This window comes from Malania oleifera, chromosome 1 (assembly GCF_029873635.1).
Source record: "Malania oleifera isolate guangnan ecotype guangnan chromosome 1, ASM2987363v1, whole genome shotgun sequence".
Taxonomy (NCBI): Eukaryota; Viridiplantae; Streptophyta; class Magnoliopsida; order Santalales; family Ximeniaceae; genus Malania; species Malania oleifera.
The window spans coordinates 9,510,075-9,534,298 of NC_080417.1; the positions used below are offsets into that span (position 1 = coordinate 9,510,075).

Sequence of the window (24,224 nt, forward strand, 5' to 3'; positions counted from 1 at the left end):
AAAAATATATAATCAAATTTAACACTCCATTTTGTAATACCATTACATAAAGATAAGAATTACAGAGAAAGGCCTCAACCTCCCAAACCATTCCCACCACCCATTGAATATCATCAGAGCGGCGCTCTTATACCATTTTTTATTTTTATTTTTATTTTTTGGAACAGCTAAGCACAGAGCTTTATCATTTTTTAAATAACACAACTTAGGCCTTTGATCAATTTTTGCATTTTCTGTAATTTCTGCACCATTTATACTGCATTTTTCTCTATTTTTTCACTTACTATCCTGCTTTAATAATATTTTAATCATATTATAAATGTCCCCTGTAATATGCTCACAAACTACAGCTAAATACTCACGAAGCCAACCTCAAACAGAGCAGCAAAAGCCCGATACAGAAAAAACAAAAAGTTGGTCCAGCAATATGACAAGAACAATCTAAACTACTCATCAAAATCTTATTTCTCTGCAAGCAAAGTTTAGAAAAATTGAAAGAAAACCTGCAATCTACAGGTCCAAGTAGGGTAAAATCAACATCCGATGAAATTTCAAAGTTGGTCTTTAAAATATTGTTCTCAGGACACAGAAATTTGCTAGACAATCATAATGCCATGCAAATCGCCTTGAACGATCAGTGTTTCTTCGCCTCAAACAGGCCATCAGGACCTGTGGGATACCAAAGATCCACAAACATCAGTGCATGCCAAGAGGGTGTTTGCATCACAATAAAATAAAAATTTAACCAAGAAAATAAGGCGCAGAATTAATTTATCCTCACATGTATGAAAGCATGAATTTCAGGCATTAGATTTGATTTGTGCAGATTTAGAAAAAATTCAATATAATTTTATATGCATTTTATTCATATCCATATAAATCCAAATTACAAAACAAGGGGCAAGGACCACAATAAAAAGTTACAATTGTAAACTAGCAGGGGCTTTCTTATCCAAACCAAACTCAGCAATAGGTGGGAAAAGCAGTTTACCATGCAGAAACAGTATACAGTTTGTATTAAAATTTTCCTGCTCAATTACCTGCTTTGCAGTTTGTTGAAAAGCAGCTCCACAGAAGCCACCAACTAATTACTCTCAATCAATCACTGGTTTTTCACCTTTTTGTCATGGAAAACAAAATAAGAAACAAACTAGTGGAGGGGATTCAACCTGAACAGCTAATAAGCCTTGTTTTGTGGCCTTCCCTCCAGCCATCATCCAATCTCCATAGCTTAAAAGCCATCTTGCCAACAGCCACGGAATTACCTTCCCAGGACATACGAAACACATAGTCCAGTTCCAAGAAGAGAAACTATTAGCCAACGAGACAATATCCTCAAGCCAGAAACCCACGGAGTCAATCAGATTGACTTTATAACTCAAATCTTAGAAAGACTCAAATGCAGGATAATGGCAAGTTGACTACACTTCCATTTTAAATTAAACTAAATGATTACATACTCAACATCATAATTTGAATATACATGTATGTAGTTCACCGATGTATTGAGGTTGTGTGTGTTGGGATGGCATCCTCAAATCCCAAAAGCATGTTTCCATCATCAGGCATTTGTTCAGGTGAAAAGCGTACTATAACTATCTCAGAGGAAGAGTATTCAAAGTTCCTATAGCATCAAGCATCTCATCACATTGCATCTTTTGCTCAGAACGGTAATCCTACAGTTTGTATGTCACCTAGTATCTCTCCCACTAGTCCTTGGATTATTGACTCTGCTGTAGCTCACCATATGACAAATGCAACCAACTTCTTTTCTACCCTCCAGTATCCTAAAAGTCTACCTCAGTCCTCAAGTTACCCTTGCTGACGGGTCCACAACTACAATTAAAGGGTTAGGAACAATAAACCCTACTCCCTCCACCTCTCTTTCTTCTATTTTATACATTCCCAAGTCTCCTTTCAATCTTATGTTAGTTAGTAAGCTTAAAAGGCACTAAATTGTTTTTAACCTTCTTTCATGATTCTATGGTTATTCGAAGATCTAAAGATGAGGAAGACAATTGGCATAGAACGTGAGGCTCGTGGACTCAACTACTTTGAGTCACTCTCTTCTCCCATTTCCTGAACAGTCACTGCTACACTGCTTCAAATCCATTGTCGCCTTGGCCATTCATCCATAAATAAATTGAAATAGCTAGTTCCTACCTTGAGTTATGTGTCTAGTCTTGAGTGTGAGACTTGTCAATTGGCAAAACATCATCGTGTTCCCATGCTTCCCGAGTCAATAAGTAGGCAGATATTTCTTTCATGCTCATCCATTATGATGTTTGGGTCCTACTCATGTCATGTCAAAATTGGGGTTTCGGTACTTTGTTGCTTTTGTCGATGACTACTCTTGGATGACTTCGTACTATTTAATAAAAGATCATACTGAGTTGTTTAATATCTTTTGTTCCTTCTATTCTCGAATAAAGACTTAGTTGACATGCCAGTTAAGATACTTTGTAGTGATAATGCTGAGTTCTCCGCTACCAAATTCAGAACCTATATGACTAATTCTGGTATGATCCATTAGTCATCTTGTGCGCACGCTACAAAACAATATGGATTTGCAAAATGGAAAGACAAGCATACCCTTAAAGTCACTAATACCCTATTGTATTAAATGAATATGAATGTCCTCAAAGTATTCTAGACTGAGGTCATGCTCACTAGTTGCTCTCTCATTTTAATAAAATGTCATCTTCTATCCTTCGTAATAAAATCCCATATTCAGTTGTCTTCTCGAAGGCTCCTTTGTTCTCCTTTCCTCATATATTTGGTTGTCTTTTGTCCATCAGTTAACTTCAGGAATGGATAAGTTGGATCTTTGCACTATCAAATGAATTTTTCTAGGGTAATCCAATACTCAAAAGGGAAATGGATGTTATAGCTCTACCTTACATCGATTCTTTGTCTCTGTTGATGTCAACTTTTTTTAGTATACACCATAATACTTTGATTCCTTCAATTATGTTGACCATAATGAGTCCCTGCCTCTACTTTGCCTTCCATATCCTAACATAATATTTGTGCCCAATCCTCCTACATCTTCATCCATTTTAAGTCCTTCTCATTGCTTGAATCATCCCAATTTTTAAGTATATGCATGATGACTCAAGGGAGGAGAGCCTCCTCTAGCTTCAACTTCTACAACTTTAGTTCCCTCATTAGATGATCATATTTCCCAAGATTTTGGTCCTCCAATTGTTGTTTGAAAAGGTAAATGTAGTTGTACCCAACATATAGTCTCTAATTTTGTTTGTTAAGATTTCTTTTCACCCTCGTATTATTGTGTTGTTAGTACTTTATCATCAATTACTCTCCCAAAATCTATTTTTGAAGCCCTTCCCCGTTCTAAGTGGAGGAATGCAATGATTGAAGAGATGCATACACTACAATATAGTGATATTTGAAAGCTAGAACCTCGTGATCACATAAATTGATGGAAAAGGATTTATATAGCAAATCCCACCTAGTGATACTTAAGGCTTGGTTTTGTCGTTGTTGTTGTTGTTGAGAGTTGGTACCTCGTAATAAGTCTGTGGTTGGTTGTCGTTGGGTGTATGCTGAAAATGTCAATCCAGATGGTTCCATGGCACAATTGAAGGCCCTCCTTATTGCTAAGGAATATAATCAAGTGTATGGTTTGGATTATTCACACACATTCTCTTCAGTCGCTAAACTTGCTCCAGTACATTTGTTTATCTCCTAAACCACTACTTGTCATTGGCATCTACATCAATTAAACGTGAAGAATGTTTTCCTACATTTTAATCTTGGAGGTTCATATGGAACAACCACCTAGGTTTGTTGCTCAGCAAGAGTTAGGCTTAGTGTGTTGGCTCAAGAAATCATTATAAGGTTTTAAACAGTTTCCAAAAGCATGGTTTGGTCAATTAAGTGCAGGTCATACTTGAATTTAGCCTCCAACGGTGTATAGTGGATCGCTCTAAATTTTATTGTCGTACTAAATCTAACAGGATTTTGCTTATTGTGTATGTGGATGATATTGTGCTTACTGAATACAATGATCAAGGCATCCGAGATCTAAAGCTTTTCCTAAAGACTAAATTTCAAACCAAGGATTTGGGACCATTGAAGTACTTCTTGAGCGAGATCTCTTATGGGAATGGTCTTATCATAGATACAATATGTTCTTGATCTTTTAGATGAGACTGGGCTATTGGGATTCAAACCTATTGACACACCCATGGATCCTAACAATAAGTTAGTGTAAGATATGGATGATTTGTTGCCTAACCCAATACGGTACTGGAGACTTGTTGGAAAGTTGAATTATCTTACAATCACTCAACCAAATATATCTTTCGCAACAAGTGTTGTGAGTCAGTTTCTCGATTCTCTGAGAACAAGTCACTGGGATGCAATAGTTCACATCTTGAGATATCTCAAAGAAGCATTAGGAAGAAGTCTCTTATATGAGGATCAATGTCACTCTCATATTCAGGGATATATAGATGCAGATTGGGTTAGATCGCCTTCCAATTGAAAATACACAATTGAGTCATATCTTTGTTGGTGATATTTGATTTCTAGGAAGAGAAAGAAGCAAACTGCAGTGACCAAGTCAAGTGCTGAGTCTGAGCATACAGGGTTATGGCTCACACCCATAGCAGTCAAAGGCGCAAGGCGCACCGAGGTGCAGAGGGTACTTGGAGCAGAGGCGCGAGGCGAAAGCACGTGCCTCAAGAATTATTAAAATTGTGTACAATGCCTATTTGGTGGGTAATTGATATAAAAACACGTCAATAGTTATATTAGAATTTAAAATATTGAAATATTCAATAGTAATTATGACAACCAAGTTCCATGTGAAACAAACATAGTTCAACATAAGTAATTACGCATGCAAGATTTCAAGCTTCAAATTACAAATGAAATAAAATTGCTAGGCTGAAGGCCCCAAAGCATCTTCAATATCAAAAGAAGAGAGTGCAATAAAACAATAGCTAAATTCAGTAAAAAAATGTTATATATTATATTTCAGAAAAATGTATAGTTTGTACACTGCATTTCCAATCAAATTACAAAACAGCAGCAAAATTCAGTAAAAAATGTTATATACTAAATATAAAGTATAAATTTGCATTAAACTACATAATTAATTACACATTACATAATATTGACTTAGAGGCTTAATGCAAGTCAATCTTATAAGAAGAAGCAGCCAGCAGGAGGCAGCAGAACTGAAAAAGAAGCAGCAGCAGAAGAAGAACTGAAGAAGAAGAAGAGGAAGCAAAACAAGAACTGAAGAGGAAGAAGAAGAACTGAAGAAGAAGAAGCAGAAGAAGAACAGAAAAAGAGAAGAAGAGCGACTTACTAGTTTGAAAATCGAAGCAGCTTGATGACTCACAAAGGCTTGAACATTGATGACGAAGGGCTCCTGCTGGTTTGAAGGCTTGAAAACGAAGAGCTCCTGCTGGTTCGAAGGGTCAAAGAAGAAAGCCTCATGCTGGTTTGAACTTTGAAGGATCGAATACGAAGGGCTCCTGCTGATTTCGTACTGCTTCGAAGGATCGATTAGTCGAAGCCGAGCTTCTCCTGCTGGTTTCGTGCTGCTTCGAAGGGTCGAAGACAAAGAGCTAGGGCTAGGGCTGGTTCTAGCTATATTTTATTTCTTACAACCTCAAAAATTTCAAGGCGCGACTCACTGCACCTGAAGAATCAGTGCGCCTAACCTGCGCCTTTTGAAGGTCGCCTCACCTGAAGAAGGATGAGGCGCTAGCTTGGTCGCCCCGCTGCGCGTCGCGCCTAGGCGCGCTTTTAACTACTATGGCTCACACTACATCTGAACTTGTTTGATTGAAGAACATGTTGGAAGAACTGGGGTTTCCACTCTCTCAACTTATGGAATTGATGTGTGATAATCAAGTTGCTATCCATATTGCCTTCAACCCGATCTTCTATGAGAAGACAAAGCACATTGATGTCGATTGTCACTTTATTTGAGAGAAACTTTTATACAAGCTCATTACAACCAGTCATGTGAAGTCTAACTTTCAACTTGCTGATTTATTCAATAAAGCTTTGGGAGGTGCTCACTTGAAATTCATTTGTAACAATCTAGGAGCATATGATGTATATATATATATACTTGAGGGGGAGTGTTAATGGTTATTTGGTCATTTAGCATTAGTATGCGTTAGAATTATGTTAGTATGCGAGAGTTCATAAGGGAATAATGGTCATTGGTATTGTATTTGACATATATATTATAAATAGAGGGAGAAACCTATCATTGAGGTTAGGTCTTTCATTTTAGTCAATTATTGTATTTGACATATATATTATAAATAGAGGGAGAAATCTATCATTGAGGTTAGGTCTTTCATTTTATTCAATTATTCAATAGTAACAAATGCTCACCACCAATTGAACATCCCTAGCAGCTCTTATGTAACCGTGCCAAAATCTATTTATTGTAACCACCATTTCTTCCAAATAATGCTAAATATAAATAACAAAGAATTTAAATGTCATCACACAAGTCAACTACCAAGAAAATGGTTTATTTGAGACTACAGCTTAAGAAGCTTTACTTGATGCAACTAAAACAATGCACCCAATTGGAATAATGCAGCCCCTATAATAAGCTTGGGTTGAAAATTCCATGAGACCCATGGTTCAGCTCTATGTTAAGATCTCATAATAGACATGCTTTTCTTATACAATATCTATTAATGAGACGAAATAATTAGAATGTAAGGAGGATAAGAAATTTTCCAGAGAAGAATGCTAAAAATAGTGTAGTATCTGCCTTCCAATCCCTTTGGATATCAATGTGCCCCAAAAGAAAGCAGCCTCCTCCCAAAGAAAGTTTGGAGAAGCCTTCTTATCTTTGAAGATTCTAGTATTCCCTTCAAACCAAAGCTACAAAATTATATATACAACACAAATCCAAAAAATCTTGCCTATACAATTCTTCCCAAACTACAAAACTTCACCCCACAAAATCATGAATAGTTTTCAAAGTCACCTACTCACCAAAACATGAAAAACAGCTTGTTCCACATATACCTCGCTTCTTAGCAATGAAGGGATGGCAAGTAGTCTCGTTTGCCTCGTGGCATAGCATGCAAACATTTGGACTTGGGGCTTTGTAAGGCCTCCTAATATAAATGTATTGATCTTGTTGACCGTTATGTCCGGATGAAAGCCCAAATTTTAAATGGAATCTTTGCTTTCTACACAACTTTGTTCAGTCGGAAGGGGCTAGCATTTGTCAATTTTGTAAGATTAGAAAAGGAAGATTTTGAAGAGAAAGATCCCACATCGTCCCCAATCCAAAGCCTTGTATCCCCACCCACCCCCACCACCACCCCTCCTCCACGAAGTTGGCAAGAATCCAGTACACCTAGTAAACAAGTAAACTCGTCAACCTCTCTTTCATTGAGACTCCTAAAAGATGGAAATCTCAAGAAAAAGAGCACCCCTACGAGAAATTAAAAAAACAAAAATTGGTGCATTATGAGCAAAAAAGAAAAAGCCTAGAAAAGGATGGCACAACAACTCCAACAAAGTCTCTCACCAACTCAAATATCCTCCCAGAAACAAATTTTATCCCTAGTTCCCACTTTGAAACATGTGAGAGGAAAGGAAGACAAGCCATATCTAGGAAACAAACTTTGCTCGCATGAGAAACATTGCCACTCCCCCTAGAATCGCACCCATTCTTGTGCAATCATTATTTACTCTTAATTACATGACGCCATATGGCATTAAGATTCTAATGAAAACCTCCATAACCATTCCACAACTAAGGAGCTGTTCTTGGAAACCACATTTCCAAGCCCCTCAAACTTAAGCCTCTTAACAACTTCCAAATAACTATGTGGCCCCTTCTATCCTCCCTTGTACCCAACCACAAGAAATCTCTCATAATCTTCTCCAACTTCCCTACCACCCTAGAAGGTATTTTGGAAATGGACAAAAAGTAAATGAGGATGTTAGAAGGGAACAACTAATAAGAGAGATAGTGATTCTACCCCCTAATAAGAGGCAAGCCTTCTTCCACCAGTCCAATATTTTCCCTACTCTCTTGAACATCTAATCCCAGAACACGTTTGACAAATGATAACCCTCCCAAAGGAGACCAAGGTAGTAAGGTACAAGAAAGACCAAGCCAGAGACTCACAACCTACTAAAGATCAAAAAACCTCAGACTCACTTTTACATAAGTTGATAGCCACTAAACCACTCTAGAGCAAATTTGTCATCAAACTCAAAATTTTCTCAAAAAACCATAGCAAAGTTAGAACTTGACAAAATTTCACAACATTATTCTCAAGAGGAAAAAAAAAAACATCATCCGCAAACTGAAGGCACTTCCCACCTCCTACCTTTCTATCAAAAAACCGCTCTTATCCCCAAATATTGAGCACAAGAAATTATCCTACTAAAAACATTCACTACCAAGGCAAACAAAAGAAGGGACCACTTGTCTTTTACCCCCACAAGACAATCAACCAATCCTAGGCTAATAAAAAACAATCACAAATAAATTAGTTGAACTAAAGTACCCACTTATCCACTGCAAGCAAAGATTCCCAAACCCCTTTTTCAGTAGGAGTTTTATCCAAGGAAACCCATGGTTCTTAAATTGTTGTGTATTGAAGAATCGTACAATTCTACAATCCATATTCAACCAAAAGATCCAAGTCGCAACAAAATCGGATCAAGTAGAATCATAATAGAATCGTAAAAGAATTGGTAGACTCGTAAGTAGAATCATACCAATCCTACTTTGTTACTTGGATTGGTTTTTTTTTTTTTTTCTCTTTTGGAGCTTTAATAATAGGATCTATACATGTTTTGGCCCAAAGGCCCCAAAAAAAAGTTTATGTTTAGCCCAAAGTCCTCAAAAATTGGGGCAAAATGTTCCCAGCCTCCTGAAGAACAGATTCAGCAGAATCTTCACCTGGCCTCCCTGCAGTTTGACACCTCAGTCCTCTACTCTTTGAAGTTCAGCAGCCCAGCACCAGAATTTCTCTCCTGTTCGACAACCAGAGAGCCATCCAGCTGGTGACTGGTGTTAGATCAACAGCAACCAGCAATCTTGGTGTTCGATCAGCAGTTCTTTGGTGTTCGACAACAAGAGTTCTTGGTGTTCAACAAGAACTCAATCCCCAGTCCTCTTCTTTACTTGGTGTTCCACAAAGAATTCTTGTTGTTCGATCAGCAGCAGCCAATAAAAGAGCCAAGCGCAGGCCTCGCAGAGCTGCAAAGTTATGCTTAAAACAGATCTGCTTCTTGAAAAGCTTTAAGAAAGACTCGACAGTGAGCTTTTTTCTCCTTCTTTCCTGGCACTTCTTTTTCCTTTTGTTCTTATTGTAATGAAACCCCTCGTAATTGTACTAAACTCAATGCAATTGTAATGGATACAACAGATTGATAGTGGATAATGGATTGAATTGCTTGTAGGAAAATGAGATGAACTGAATTCACTAGTGCAATGCATACAAAAGAAATTGAAATAAGGAAGAACAGAGCCTCCCGTCCCAGCTCCCTTGCTAAGAGTCGTCCTGTCCAAGCCCCTCAGTCTACTCGGAGCCTTCCGTTCAAGCCCCTCTGCGAAGAGTCGTCCCATCCAAGCTCCTCGGTCTGCTCGAAGCCTTCCGCCCGAGCCCCTTTGGTCTTCTCCACCTTATTCGGTTCCGTCCGAGCCCCTCAGTCTGCTTGGACTCCCCTCTAGTCTTCTCTACCTTATTTGGTTCCATCTATGTCTGCCTGGACTCCCACTTCGCCTCTTCCTTTTCTTGCCCCTCCCACCGAACCAGTATCTCTGTTGCCGAAAAGTTCCCCCTTTTCTTCATACGCCTCTCCAAAATCTCTTCAGGTTCTAGGCTAAGGATTCCCTAGGAATTTGTGGGGGGAATTCATTTATTCACTCGAACTGACGCTCCAAGGTGGGGCTTGAGTTGAGATACATCAAAAACCAGATGAATCTGAGTTTCCTCTGGAAGGTCGAGTCGATACACTACTTCTCCGATTTTTTGTAACACCCGAAAGGGTCCGTAGAACCTTGGTGACAACTTCAGGATCCGCCGGACTACCACGGTTGTTTGTTGGCAAGGTTGGAGTCGCAGGCAAACCCAATCGCCCACTGAAAATCTTCGCTCCTTTCTCTTTAGGTCAACATACTTTTTCATTCGATCTTGCGCTTGTTGCAGGTTATGCTTAAGGAGATCCAGTGCTACCTCCCGGTCTCTAAGGCGTTCGTCTACCATCGCCACCCTGGTGGTCCTTGGAATATAGCTCAGGAGGTGCGGTGGTGGTACACCATACACAATCTGAAAGGGGGTAGTTTTCGCCGAGGTGTGGTAAAATGTATTGTACCAATATTCAGCTAATGGCAAGTGCTTCACACAATTTTTCTGCGTGTCATCCACAAAACACCTAAGGTATCCTCCTTCCAAGCACTTGTTCACCACCTCTGTTTGACCGTCGGTCTGCGGATGGTAAGTCGTACTGAATTTCAGTTGGACTCCTTGTAGATTAAAGAGTTCTTGCCAGAATTTACTTAAAAATGTGGTCCCCCTGTCTGAGACAATCGATCTTGGCATGCCATGTAATTGAAAAAGTTATGCATGAAACTTTGTGCTACTTGACTTGCCGTGAATGGATGACTTAGGGGGGGTAGGAAATGAGCATATTTAGAGAGACGGTCCACCACCACTAAAATGATGTTTTTCCCATGTGAATGGGGTAAACCTTTTATGAAATCCATGCTTAGATCTGTCCTCACCTTTCCTGGGATGGGAAGTGGCTATAGTAGCCGGCAGGGTAAGTATTTTCCCCTTTCATCACCACCACTAAAATGATGTTTTTCCCATGTGAATGGGGTAAACATTTTATGAAATCCATGCTTAGATCTGTCCACACCTTTCCTGGGATGGGAAGTGGCTATAGTAGCCGGCGGGGTAAGTATTTTCCCCTTTCATCTGCTGACAAATGGGGCATTCCTTGATGAACTGCTTAACTTCTTTCTTCATGCCGCGCCAATAAAAATCTCTTTTGGCTCTCTGTATTGTTTTTTCATATCCCTCATGTCTTGCTACTGCATTGCCATGATATTTGTAATACTTGTTGCTTGATCTGTTCGTTCCTGCCTATAAACAGCTTGCCTTTGTAAAATAATAACCCATCCCTTAGAGTGAACCCTTCGACTGGTGTGCCCGATTGAATTTGATACATGATATTTTGTATGTCACTGTCATCTACAAACGAGGCTTTTAAATCTTCGATCCACCCAACAGTGGGGAAGGAAATAACCATTATACTTGCCTCATTGTTTGTTGCATGATCGTCTGCTGGGTTGAGAGTGTCACCTTCTGAATCTTTTCAGGACAGAGCATCTGCTACTTGATTCTCTTGCCCCCTTTTGTATTGTACAATAAAATCATATCCCAATCATGATTTTAAATAATGGCCGTTACGTAGCGTAATGGCCGATACGTAACATAAATCAAAGGCTATGAAACCGATACGGGCCGATAATGCGTTTCAGAAAAAATTCACAGCCGTAATGGCCCATAACGGCCGTTACCCCAACATTACACTTCATAACGGTCCATTACGGACCATTACATGCTGACAGCTTGTAGAAATCTAAATCGCCTTTCTGCTGCAGCGCTGCTTTCCCCCTCTCCCAACCACCCATCTACCATTCAATCTAACTAAATCTAACATTCAAAGAGCAAACTGGAAAGTAAAAAACTTACCTTGAAATTTTGTTGGCCATAGCAATAAGAAGGCTTCACTTCTTCAAAGCCTAAGAGTGAGCAAATCTACTCATCTTCGTAACCTTCGTCTAGCCTTCCTAATCCTAACTAAGTTCTTCGAAGCCTGAGAGTGGCTGATAGCCCTTCGGCAGCTTCCTCCGCCAGTCGTCGCACTCGCTGCCACCAGGCAGCCCTCTGCCAATCGTCGATCGGAGCTTGGAGTCATCAATAGCCCTTCGGCAGCTTACTCTTCCAGTCGTCGCACTCGCCGCCACCAGCCAACCCTCCGCTAGTCGTCGCATGGAGCTTCGAGGCTCCTCTGAGTCCCCTCCCCTCTCTCGGTCTCACTCAGACTCTCTGCTCATCTCAGCGTATGAGATAAGCTTTAAAATTTCAATCCGCACTCAACACCCACATCTCAAACTTCTTATTATGTTTTTTTTTTTTAAATTATAATTTGTTGTAAATTATGTTTGTTAAATTGAATTAAAAGAAAGAGTAATTTAATAGAGCAAAAAATTAGAAAACAATAATAATTATGTAAAATAAAATTTTCTTAATTTATAAATATTTTAATTGTCTTATATTTTTTGAAAGGTAATTATGAAAATCTAGTTCCATCATATATTTCCTGTTTATAAATATTTTTTAAGTTTTAAAACATCATTTTGACCTTGAATTTAAAATTAGGTAAAATAAATCTTTACATGATCTATTTTTTATTTTTAGCTATCAAATAAAGTAAAAATTGATAACTTAATTAAAAAAAAAATTAACCTAATAGTTAATATATTAATAATTCAGATTTTTACTAATTACTACTGGAATTTGTAGAAAAATTTTATTTTAATCCATATACTGAGAAAATGCTTAAAAAGTTAAATAGTCAATTTGTATTGTATGGATCTCTATTAGTGATGTTGTGATGTATATGAAAGTAGAGCAAAAGTCTTTTCCACCTTTAAAATTACAATGTTAATTTCTTATAGTTATAAATGAAAATAAAATCAAGTTATAAAAAATAATGAAAATATTTTTTTAAAGATAAAGGAATATATTTTTTTGTAATAAAATATCTAATATTTTTATAATTTTTTTATTTAAATGTAAAAATAAATTAAAATTTACATATTATTTTTAATCAAATATTATATTTTATTTTTATGTAATAAGTATTTAAAATTAGAAGGACTATTTAGTACTTATTATTTAATATTTACTAAATTAATAATTATATCATTCCTGTCATTTTTTTAGAAAGATCGTAACTTTGTATTTTCTCTATGCTTTGTGTAGAGATCATCAAATTAAGTCTATCAATATGTCACGTGATAGAGGAAATGAGAACTTACCTAGTGAGGATATTGGATGGCATTTTGGTACTGCGGTAGACGGTAATAAACATGTTATTATATGTAAGTTATGTGGGAAGATAATTAAAGGGAGCATTACATGCTTGAAACAACACTGGGCACATAAAAAGGGTCAAGTAGTTGGATACTCAAATGTGACCACACAAGTAAGAGAACAAATGATGAAACACCTACAACAGTATGCTGAGAAGAAAATAGATAAACAAAAAAGGCAAGAAAAGCAAAAGCCCAAATTAGAGGAGATTTTGAGAATTTAAGTGATGAAGAAGATTTGGAAGAAGAAAGTATGAGATTTGATCGACAAGAAAGCATACGATCACAGCAACAATGGGAAGAAAGACAAAGATTTCGAGCAAGAACAACTAGAGGGAGACTAGGGGGTAATATTTATGAAGAGGGGGATAGCTCTAGCAGTGGTGCTACTAGTGGTTTCAATAGAGCAGGAGTTCAATCTTATAGTGGTCGAGAAGTTGAAGGTAGTGGACGACAATGGATAAATCCTGATGCCCCTAAAGCTAGACTAAAGGCAATGGATCCTATTTTAGAAAGAAGCAAGAGTGCGAAACAACCAAAAATCAACACTAAGTTACTGAAAGGTTTAAAAAGTAAATTAGGAAAAGCAATTGTAAAATTTCTAATTTATAATCGGATTCCAGCGAATGTAGTTGACTCTCCATTTATGCAGCCTATGCTTGATATTGGTGCAGAGGTTGAAAAGGGGATGAAGGGTCCATCACCTTATGAGATATCTGAAATTTATTTGGAGCAAGAGTATCAAGAAATGAAAATTATATAGCTTTTTTTGCTGGAATTTGGAATGAGAGAAGTGTAACCCTTATGTGTGATGGTTGGTCAGGACCAACTAGAAAATACATTATAAACTTTTTAGTTTATTGCAATAGAGGCACCGTGTTTCATAAATCAGTTGATGCCTCTGATGTGCCAAGAAAAACAGCTGAATATTATTTCAGGTAATTTTCTAATTTTAATTGTATATGCAAATAGTATTATGGACTTGCATAATTTTAATTAAATAGTAGTAATTATTAAATCTATAATTTCATTTCAGATTAATGGACGAGGTGGTTATATAAATTGGAGAGGAGAATGTTGTCCAAGTAGTGACTGATAATGAAGCTGCAGTGAAGGCAGGAGAAAAATTATTAATGCAGAAGAGGCCTAATCTCTATTGGACAGCATATGCATCTCATTGCATAGACCTTATTCTTGAAGATATTGGTAAGAAAAGTAACGTGAAGAAGGTCTTAGAAGATGCAAGAACAATAACCTCATTTATTTACAACCACACATGGACAGTGAAGAATTTCATGAAGAAATTCACAAATAACAGAGAGTTACTTCCCCCTGCCATCACTCGATTTGCCACAAACTTCATTGCTTTGGAGACTATTGTCAAGCATAAACAAGCATTAAGGGAAATGTTTACATCTGATGCTTAGAAAAACTCAAGGTTTAGGATGGCAAAATCAAGCCCAACATACGATTCGAAGAAAATTATCTTAGGTAAAGAGTTTTGGCAAAAGGCCTCTGATATAATTAAAGTGTAAGAACCCTTAGTGAAAGTTCTTAAGTTGATTGATGGTGATGAAAAACCAACCATGGGCTTCATATACGAGACAATTGATAGGGTGAAGTTGGTCATTCAAAAAGATTGCCGGTTTTACAAAGACTATTGGAAAATTATTGACAACCGGTGGAGTTTTCAGTTGCACCAAGATTTGCACGCTGCTAGTAAGTGTAAATCAAATACAATTTCTTATTGTTTTAACTTTTAAATTACGCATAGTTGCATTACAAAACTATTGATTAATATGTTTCTAAATTTAATTATAGAACATTTTTTTAACCCATAATTTCTTTATGGTGTCCCACCCTCTCCTGAAGTTGCTAGAGAAGTCATGGATGGGGTTAAAAAAGTGAAAACCAAGTTGATACCCGATATAGATACTCAAATCCGGGCTATTAATCAAGTAAGTATTGGTTCCATTAAATTGAATAATGAATTGTTCTAATATTTTATAATACTTTCAAGAATAATTATTAATACATCTAAATAATTAATTATATTTCACAATCATTCTTTTTTAGTTGTTGCTATATCGAGATAGGCAAGAGAATTTTGGAACCCCGTTGGCTCAAAGGACAGTGAAACAAACAAATCCTGGTAGATATAGGTTATATAGCTAAATAATGAATGAATGGCTCTATTTTCTCTCTTTATGTTCAAATTTGACTTTTGAAATATACGGACACTATACTGACATAAAACTCTTTTTAATTATTCATGCAGCCGAATGGTGGATTCATTATGACTTGTGTGCTCCTGAGCTCCAAAGAATAGCAATCAGAGTTCTTAGTAAAACCACATCGGCTTCGAATTGTGAGCGTAATTGGAGCACCTTTAGCCTCATCCATACGAAAACAAGAAATAGATTAAAAGACATGAGACTACAAAAACTTATTTTCGTACATTACAACATGAGATTAAAGTTAAGACGTACAATGAAAAGAAACCAATGAGAAATTGAAGAGGGTTTCAATCCTATCAATTTGGATTACATTTTTGAAGAAGATGATCCTTTAAGTCAATGGTTAGAGGAGAGAGAGACACCACTACTCGACGGTTAGGACAATTCAAATTGGTTGAATGAAGAAGTTGGTAGTATTACGGAAGGAGGTGATCAACCACCAATAAACGTGCATGATGATTCAAGTTCAAGCCTTGAACGTACACAAAGTGATAACAATCTTGGTTTGAGCCCACCAAGTGATGACGATGGTAATAGTGGTGCTGGAGTTGAGGTTGAGGGGGTGGTAGTGGTGGTGGTGGAGGCGGTGGTGTAGAATATAATTATGGATATGACACAGGAGCATCATTTGTAAGGGATATACATTCTTCTAATCCTTATGGACTACATGACATACCTGAAAATTATGACTTGGGTATTCCTCTAGGGAACCAATCTTCACAACCCAAGAGAAGGAGTGCTCGTGATAACCCTAATGATTCTGCTCAAGATTCATATGGTGTGGTTCGTAATTTTGGCGACTTTGGTTTAGATGGTTCATCATCACAATCATATGGATCTCATCCAGCATATCCACATTATGCATCTCGTGACTCACACTTTTATCCTAGTGGATCAGGAATCTCGGGATCTAGTGAGTCTTCTTCTACACACTACCCAGAGCCAGCCCTAACCCCAACTTATGGACATTATTCAGGATATGATCAAAGAGGAGATTATGCACCCCCTATATCAGTTGGATTTTCACCACCAGTACATTTTCAAGAGCAACAATGAAATGACGCAAACTTGAGTTTATTCAGCTATGTATTTCCACAAGGATGAGGAGATAATTTCCAATCTCAATCTCAAGATACAGATGTAAATTATGAAGACCTTCCACGTCATTCTTTTTGGTGGTGACAATGACATGTGCTATGTTATAAATTTGTAATATTGTATTCATGTATTTTCAACTATTTATTGATATTTGATATTAATCACTTTTTAAATTCATGTATGTGTAATGTGTATATTGAGTATTGAGTCAATTGATTCATTTTTAATAACTTCATGACTTTAATTAATTGATTCTAACATTTCTACATCTTTTTACTCATTAAAGTAATGTAAACTATAAAAAAAATATGTTTTTTTTGTAAACAACACACTAAAATTAATATAAAAATCATAATGTCTATTAAAAAGCATTTGTAGGTTGAATGAAAGCCTTCAAAATTCATTAAAAATCATGTATTAATGGATTTCATGCTTATTTTCGATTTTGGCATGGTTGTGCATGCGTGAAAAAAATTCACAACCGTTACGCCTGCTTCCCATTACGTAACACCCGCGTCTCCCGCGACCCGTGACACCTGCGACGCGATTTCGAACCATGATCCCAATAGTTTGGTGATCCACTTCTATTGCACCGGAGTGCCCATTCTTTGTTCCAACATGAATTTTAGACTCTATTGATTTGCTTTGATAATGAATGACTGCCCTGAGACATAGGGTCTCCACTTCTTAACTCATGTTATTAAAGCTACCAATTCTTTCTCATAGATTGACATGAGAAGGGTTTTGCCCTTCGATGCTTAACTGAAGTATGCCATTGGTTGCCCTTATTGCATGAGTACTGCCCCAATCCCCTTACTTGATGCATCACATTCAATTGTGAATTTCTTCGTGAAGATTGGTAGGGCTAGAACAGGGGGAGTAGACATTGCCTCCTTTAGTTCCCTAAAAGCCTTCTCAGCCTCCTCATTGCAGTGGAACCCGTTCTTCTTAAGTAAATTGGTCAGGGGTGCGGCTATGGCTCCATACCCCTTAATAAAACTTCTGTAATACCCTATGAGACCTAGGAACCCTCTTAGAGCTTTGAGAGCCTTAGGTAAAGGCCAATCAATCATAGCTTGTAACTTGGTGGGGTCTGCCCTCACCCCCTTTCCCAATACCAAATGCCCTAGATACTCCACCTCTCGACAACCAAATTTGCATTTACTTCTTTTAGCAAACAGTTGTTGATCGAGTAGAATTTGTAGGGCCATTCTTAGGTGTTTTGAGGTGTTCTTCCATAGATTTGTTGTACCAGAATGTCATCAAAGAAAACTAGAATGAATTTTCTAAGATGGGGTCGGAATACCTCATTCATCAAGCCTTGGAAAGTCGATGGTGCATTTGTCAGCCCAAAGGGAATCACGAGGAACTCTTAGTGTCCTTCGCGTGTCCAAAAAACTGCCTTAGGTATGTCCTCTACCTTTACCCTAATTTGATGGTACCCGGATCTCAGATCCAGTTTTGAAAAGATCTCAGCCCCATGTAGTTCATCTAACAACTCCTCAATCACAGGCATAGGGAATTTATCCTTTACAGTGACCTGGTTTAGGGCTCGATAGTTGACACACATCCTCCACGTGTCATCTGCTTTCCTTACCAACAAAACGGAAGAGGAGTAAGGACTATGGCTTGGTCTTATAGTTCCTAGCTCCAATAACTCCGAGACAATCCTTTCTATTTCCTCTTTTTGAAAATAAGGGTATCTGTAGGGTCTTACACTGATTGGAGAGGTCCCCTCCTTAAGCGTTATGCCGTGGTCGCATGACCTAATGGGTGGTAATTCCTTAGGTTCTTCAAATACCTTTTGAAACTCATCCAGCAAGGATGTTAGGACTGGGAGAGTGTTGTCCGCTGCCCTTCCTTCTATTTCTTCCAATGGTTGTAACAGAATTCCCTTCCTCTCCAATTAGGATAACTTTCCCACCAGTTCCTCTTCCATCAATCCTTGGGAAGTGAGTCCTTGAAAGCAAAGAGCCTTGCCCCAGTGATGGAATTTCACAGTGAGTTTAACAAAGTCCCACATGATTTCACCAAGCATGCTAAGCAACTGAATTCCGAGTACAATATCACAGCCACCCAAAATCAGAGACTACATATTAGCTTCAAATATAGTCCCTTGCACCACAAAACTCACTGCTGGACACCTTCCTTCACACCATATTTCCTCTCCATTAGCCACCTTCACCTTCTCTTCACTATTCGTGGCCAGCTTACGTCTCTTAACCAGAGTCGGATCAATGAAATTATGAGTGCTGCCGGAGTCAACCAATATCACAAAAATTTGTCCACTAAAAGAACCGACCACTCTCATTGTTCTAGAGTGGAGAGACCCCGTTAGTGCATGTAGGGTGATTTCCACCCTATCCTCTCCCTCTCCTTGCTGCTGCTCAAACCCTTCTCCCTCAGGGCAATCATGCCATAGCACCCCGGGTGGCTCCTCCTTTTCGTTGAAACAGTTTAGCTTGCTTCCTTCTGACAAGAAAAGCTTGGCAGCCCCACATTTATGACCGGGGTGCCATTTGGCATCACAATTAAAACATAACCCCTAGCTTTTCTTTTCTCTTATCTGTTCAGGTGAATATTTGTGGGCCTGGGTGTTGGGTAGGATATACCTCTTAGTTGCTAGAAGGTTTTCCTCTTGTACTCGAGCCTTGCCATAAGTCGTATGCACATTGATTGGGTTCAGGAGTTTCACTGCCCACCTTATCTCTTCCTTCAATCCCCCCATGAACAAACTGAGTCGATGGTTCTCATCTAAGTTCCTGACTCTATTGGACAGTTCTTCAAACTACTCCTTGAACACGGTTACAATAGAAGTTTGTTTTAGGTTGGATAATTGCTCCAATGGATCATCATACAGATTGACCCCAAATCGGGTGTGCAAGGCTCTTTCAAATGCCTCCCAACTTGTTAATAAACCAGATCTCTCCAAGTCTTGAAACCAAATTAAGGCCTTATCCTCCATATGGAAGGATGCCAACAGAACTCTCAGATGGGGTGGGGTTTCATGAAATAGGAAGAAATAATTGACCCTAAAGAGCCAACCTGCTGGATCAGCCCCATTAAATTTAGGGAAATCAACTCGTATAGTTTTAGTTTGAATACCTGCTCTATTTGCATTGTGTTGCTCCCTATGGTAGCTCTCATAGTGGTGATGCATAAACTCATTGTTAGATGTTTCCCCTAGGCCTTCTTGATCAAGCTTCTGCTTGCCAAGAAGTTTCACACTCTCCGAAAGTGCTCCCAATTGTTGAGTAAGATTGACAAGTAACTTCTACTGATCTGCTTGAACTTGTTGTGTATCAGCTTGAACTCTCTGATGTTCTTCTTGTGCTTTTTTCAGGGCAACAATGGACTCCAGCATTTGGTTCATGCAAGTTCCCTCTCCCATGGTCGCAGTAGTTGGCTCTGATACCAATTGTAATGAACACCCTCGTAATTGTACTAAACTCAATGTAATTGTAATGGATACAACAGATTGATGGTGGATAATGGAATGAATTGCTTGCAGGAAAATGAGATGGACCAAATTCACTAGTGCAATGCATACAAAAGAAATTGAAATAAGGAAGAACAGGTTGGCTAGTTCAAGAGAGCCACTCTCCAAATTAACAGAAGAGATTCCAAATGTCTAGCTGACCCCCTATTTCTACTGGCCACCCCCTTAATACCTAACAACCTATAACAAAAACAACAGTAAAGAAACTAACTGGTAACAAAGACTCAAATGGGCTTTGGCCCAACGCCCCACCCACTTCCTCATGGTCATGGTCCCGACCCACTCTGCTTCAGCCCAATCTCCACGCGACAAGGAGTTCCGGCTCACTGAGCTCCAGCCCACACGCCCGGCCTGCGAAGAGCCCGACCTGCAAAGAGCCCTCCCGTCCGAGCCCCTCAGTCTGCTTGGAGCCTTCCGTTCGAGCTCCCTTGTGAAAAGTCGTCTTGTCCGAGCCCCTCAATCTGCTCGAAGCCTTCCTTCCGAGCCCCTCTGCGAAGAGTCGTCCCATCCGAGCTCCTCAGTCTGCTCGGAGCCTTCTGCCCAAGCCCTTTTGGTCTTCTCCACCTTATTCGGTTCCATCTGAGCACCTCAGTCAGCTCAGACTCCCCTCTAGTCTTCTCCACCTTATTCGGTTCCATCTATGGCACAAAGCTGCAAAGTTATGCTTAAAAACATATCTGCTTCTTGAAAAGCTTTAAGAAAGACTCAACAATGAGTTTTTTTTCTCCTTCTTTTCTTGCATTTCTTTTTCCTTTTTTCTTATTTTCTGAGCTTTTTATTGTATTTTTAACTTCTTGCACTTACAACGTAACGGAACAAGTTTTCAGTCTTAAGAATTGTCATAAAGTTCCACACAAATAATTTTTAATATTTATTTTACATTGAAAGTAACGATTCTCAACCGGATTCTACAATCTGATCCTACAAACACCTCCAATCAACCCACTTAGGATCCCGATTCTGACAACCTTTGGGAAACCCCAATAACCATGTCATAGGTTTTTTCAAAACAGACCAATCAACCATGTCATAAGCCTTTTTTCAATAAACGAGCATACATTTGAGTACTAATAATTACAAATCCTGTACATGGGCTTTAACTATTAGTACATACAAATCCTATGCCTATACAATTAAATTTTTTTCACCTTTTCATCGCACAAAATTTTTGTACACAGATTAAACTAAATTATATTTCCATCAGAAATTCAAAAGTTCTTAAATTATTTCAAAAAGATATTGTTTCCAAATTAGTATATCTTAATGTTTCAGTTGGTCTCCAAGTTAGTATATCATGATGAAAAGTGTTTGTTCAATGTATAATAAAGGATTAAGCTGTCAAAAAAAAAAAAAATACAAAGCTGAACACTTAAATATTAGTCAAAAGAAAAGGGTAATTATATCAAGCTCCACTTTCTTCACCCTAGATTAGGATCTTTTCTGACTCAATCATTTTGCACAATCATCTTCCACCATTAAGTCAAAACCAAGGCCTTATCCCAGCTAAATGAGATTTGACTACACGAATCCTACACAGCATCCAATTGCCAAAAATTCCATAAACCATATAGCCATTATTTTACCACCTCAACTGTATACTGACTTCCCCAAGAGATCATGGCAAAATCAACTACAATCATATTACGCCCTGCATGTGCTCTTACACTCAAGGTTTACAAAACCAACACAATTGCTGATTATATTATATTTTAAACAAGTCCCCACCTTTTTCCTAAAAAAAATTTTTAAGAAATCATTACTAAGTGTTTTAAGGCAGTTATAAGAACACCAGCTTTCACTTACTGTCCCAGTGTCCTGTAAAATAGTTGTTCTATTAAAAACTTTGTTTAATAAGAAAATAAATAACAATCAAAACAGCAAACCAACTGACAAGGAGCATTTGGTGCAAACTACTCTTAATAAGTTGCCGACCTTGATACAGCAACCCAAAAATAACATAGTTAATATCACGGGGCAAAATTTAAAAGTTCAATTTGAAGAACCAATAAACACACATACCCCATGGAAACTCCTTGTTGCGAATGTGCAAATATGGGTATGGCTGCATTCACAATAACGACATGGAAATAAAATTCAATAAGATAAAAATGGATGAAAGAACAATAAGTTTCAAAAAACAATTTCTAAGAAAAGGCAATAACATTAATAGAAAAACAAAAAACTAACAAATAAAGGACCAATATCCAACTTTTCCACGCATGAATTTAGTTCACGGAGAAAAAGTGATGTGGGCATCATTGTAGAAAATTATGCACACAAAATAGATTTAAACTGGTAGGCAAGAGCTCACAGGAGACTCATCAAAGTGTTGATGACCCTTTGATAGGTTGTATATTGCTAATACAGTGCATGTAGCAATGCCCAGATACGTTATCTTTTCCCATTTTACCGCCTCATCTGGGGGAAAAAAGAGCAAAACGTCAATCAATCGCATAAAATAGAATCCCCAAAACAAAAAAATGGAAAATGAACAACAATGAAAACAAATAAATAAACAAATAAATAAGTATTTGTCAACTCAAAAAACAACAATCTAGAGCAATCAATAGCTCTCTCTCGGCATTTTATAACAGCCAAACAGCATACGAAGTGAGAGAGATCAAATCTGCATATTGGAATCCCAAATTCAACAACACCAAACCCTAGAAATCAATACACTGACATATTTTAAACCCTAACTTTGACCATAACGGAAATATACACGTATCCGAAAATAAAAAAATAAATAAAAAAAAACTCTGATCCGATCCTCCTGACGATGAGAAATTAAAACATTCCTCGTATCAAAATCATATTATAAGCAATAAATTGTAGTCGAAACACAAAAGAAGGTATCTGAACAACCCACGGAATAAAGTTCAATACAGAAAACGGTAGGGTCTACGACATACGGGCATCATCGTGGAGGGCAGAGGAAGCAAAGTTCCTCCTGGGAACCACCTTGCCTGTGCCTCCGTGAAGCGTTGTTCGAAGAGCAGATCTCGCCATAGCCATTGCCATTTCTTCCTTCTCTAACTGATGAGCCCCAGGCACGAGCGGAGATTTGCTGCGTTTCGGTCTCGGATTCTTTAAGTAGGACCATTGAGATGAGTCCTTAATAGAAGTACTTTTTTTTTTTAGACATTCTAAAAACACTAATAATATGTTTATATCTATTCTCAATTTGAATTTATGTAAATTTAAAAAAAAATGATATAAAATTATATTAAATTTTGCTCAATTTCCACTCAAATTCAATTCTTTAAAATGTATGTTCTCAAATATATTTTATAATTTTTAATTTTAATAAATCTTCTACTTATCCTTTCTACCGCTGATTTTCATTGTCCCCCTACCCTCTTCCATTCTCCAAAGCATACTTATTCAAATTTAGTTTTTGTTTTTTGTATCCTTACTAAATACTAAGTACTATTATAGTTTATGCTTTCATTATTATAGAATATTAGAGTTATTTAATTGTAATGATTATGATAAGTAATTTTTTTTTTGTTAATGTTATTGGTCAATTAAAACCTACAGTGCTTAGCTACACAAAAGGAAGATAGTCAATTATCATCATACATTCTCTTTTCTTTTTGTTATAAGATTCAAAATTCAAGCATCTAACATGAAAGTTTAAAGCAACTTGCTGTTATAGTTAGTATAATCAATTTTGTTGTTGTTGTTTGTACTGTTATTAAAGGTATAAAAATATGCATATACTTTTTTTTAATTATTGTTGTCATTAATCATTGCTAATATCAAGCAAGAAAATATTGCAAAGTTAGAAAATATTAAACTTTATCATTAAGACATTATTGGATACTAACAGTATTATTTTTCTTGTTATGTTCATCATTGTTCCTATTACTATTAGAAACGTTTCAACACACAACATATATATTACATACTACTGATTTGTCCGACTAAAAATGCAAAATTGGCCTAACAGAGTCGTGACCACATGACCATTTCGTATTATGACATCTTAATCTATAAGATAAGCCCTACCAAATATTAGAAACGTTTCAACACACAACATATATATTACATAGTACTGATTTGTCCGACTAAAAATGCAATATTGGCCTAACAGAGTCGTGACCACATGACCATTTCGTATTATGACGTCTTAATCTATAAGATAAACGCTACCAAACACATGTTTTTATTCCATGTTTCACTTTTCAAATAAAATATATGTAACTTGAAGGTTTTTTATAAACTACTTTTCTATATAATT

At 37.5% G+C, this 24,224-nt stretch overlaps 1 protein-coding gene across 1 annotated transcript; it reads right to left on the minus strand.

Moving 5' to 3' along the window:
• Positions 1–442: 442 nt before the first annotated feature.
• LOC131162401 (cytochrome c oxidase subunit 6a, mitochondrial) lies at positions 443–23,141 on the minus strand. The gene is made up of 4 exons (XM_058118850.1): positions 22,894–23,141; positions 22,293–22,399; positions 22,001–22,043; positions 443–669 (listed from the first exon to the last, which is right to left on the minus strand). The coding sequence occupies exons 1-4, from the start codon at positions 23,000–23,002 to the stop codon at positions 635–637; spliced, it is 294 nt and encodes a 97-aa protein (XP_057974833.1). The 5' UTR covers positions 23,003–23,141; the 3' UTR covers positions 443–634.
• Between the last annotated feature and the right edge of the window lie 1,083 nt (positions 23,142–24,224).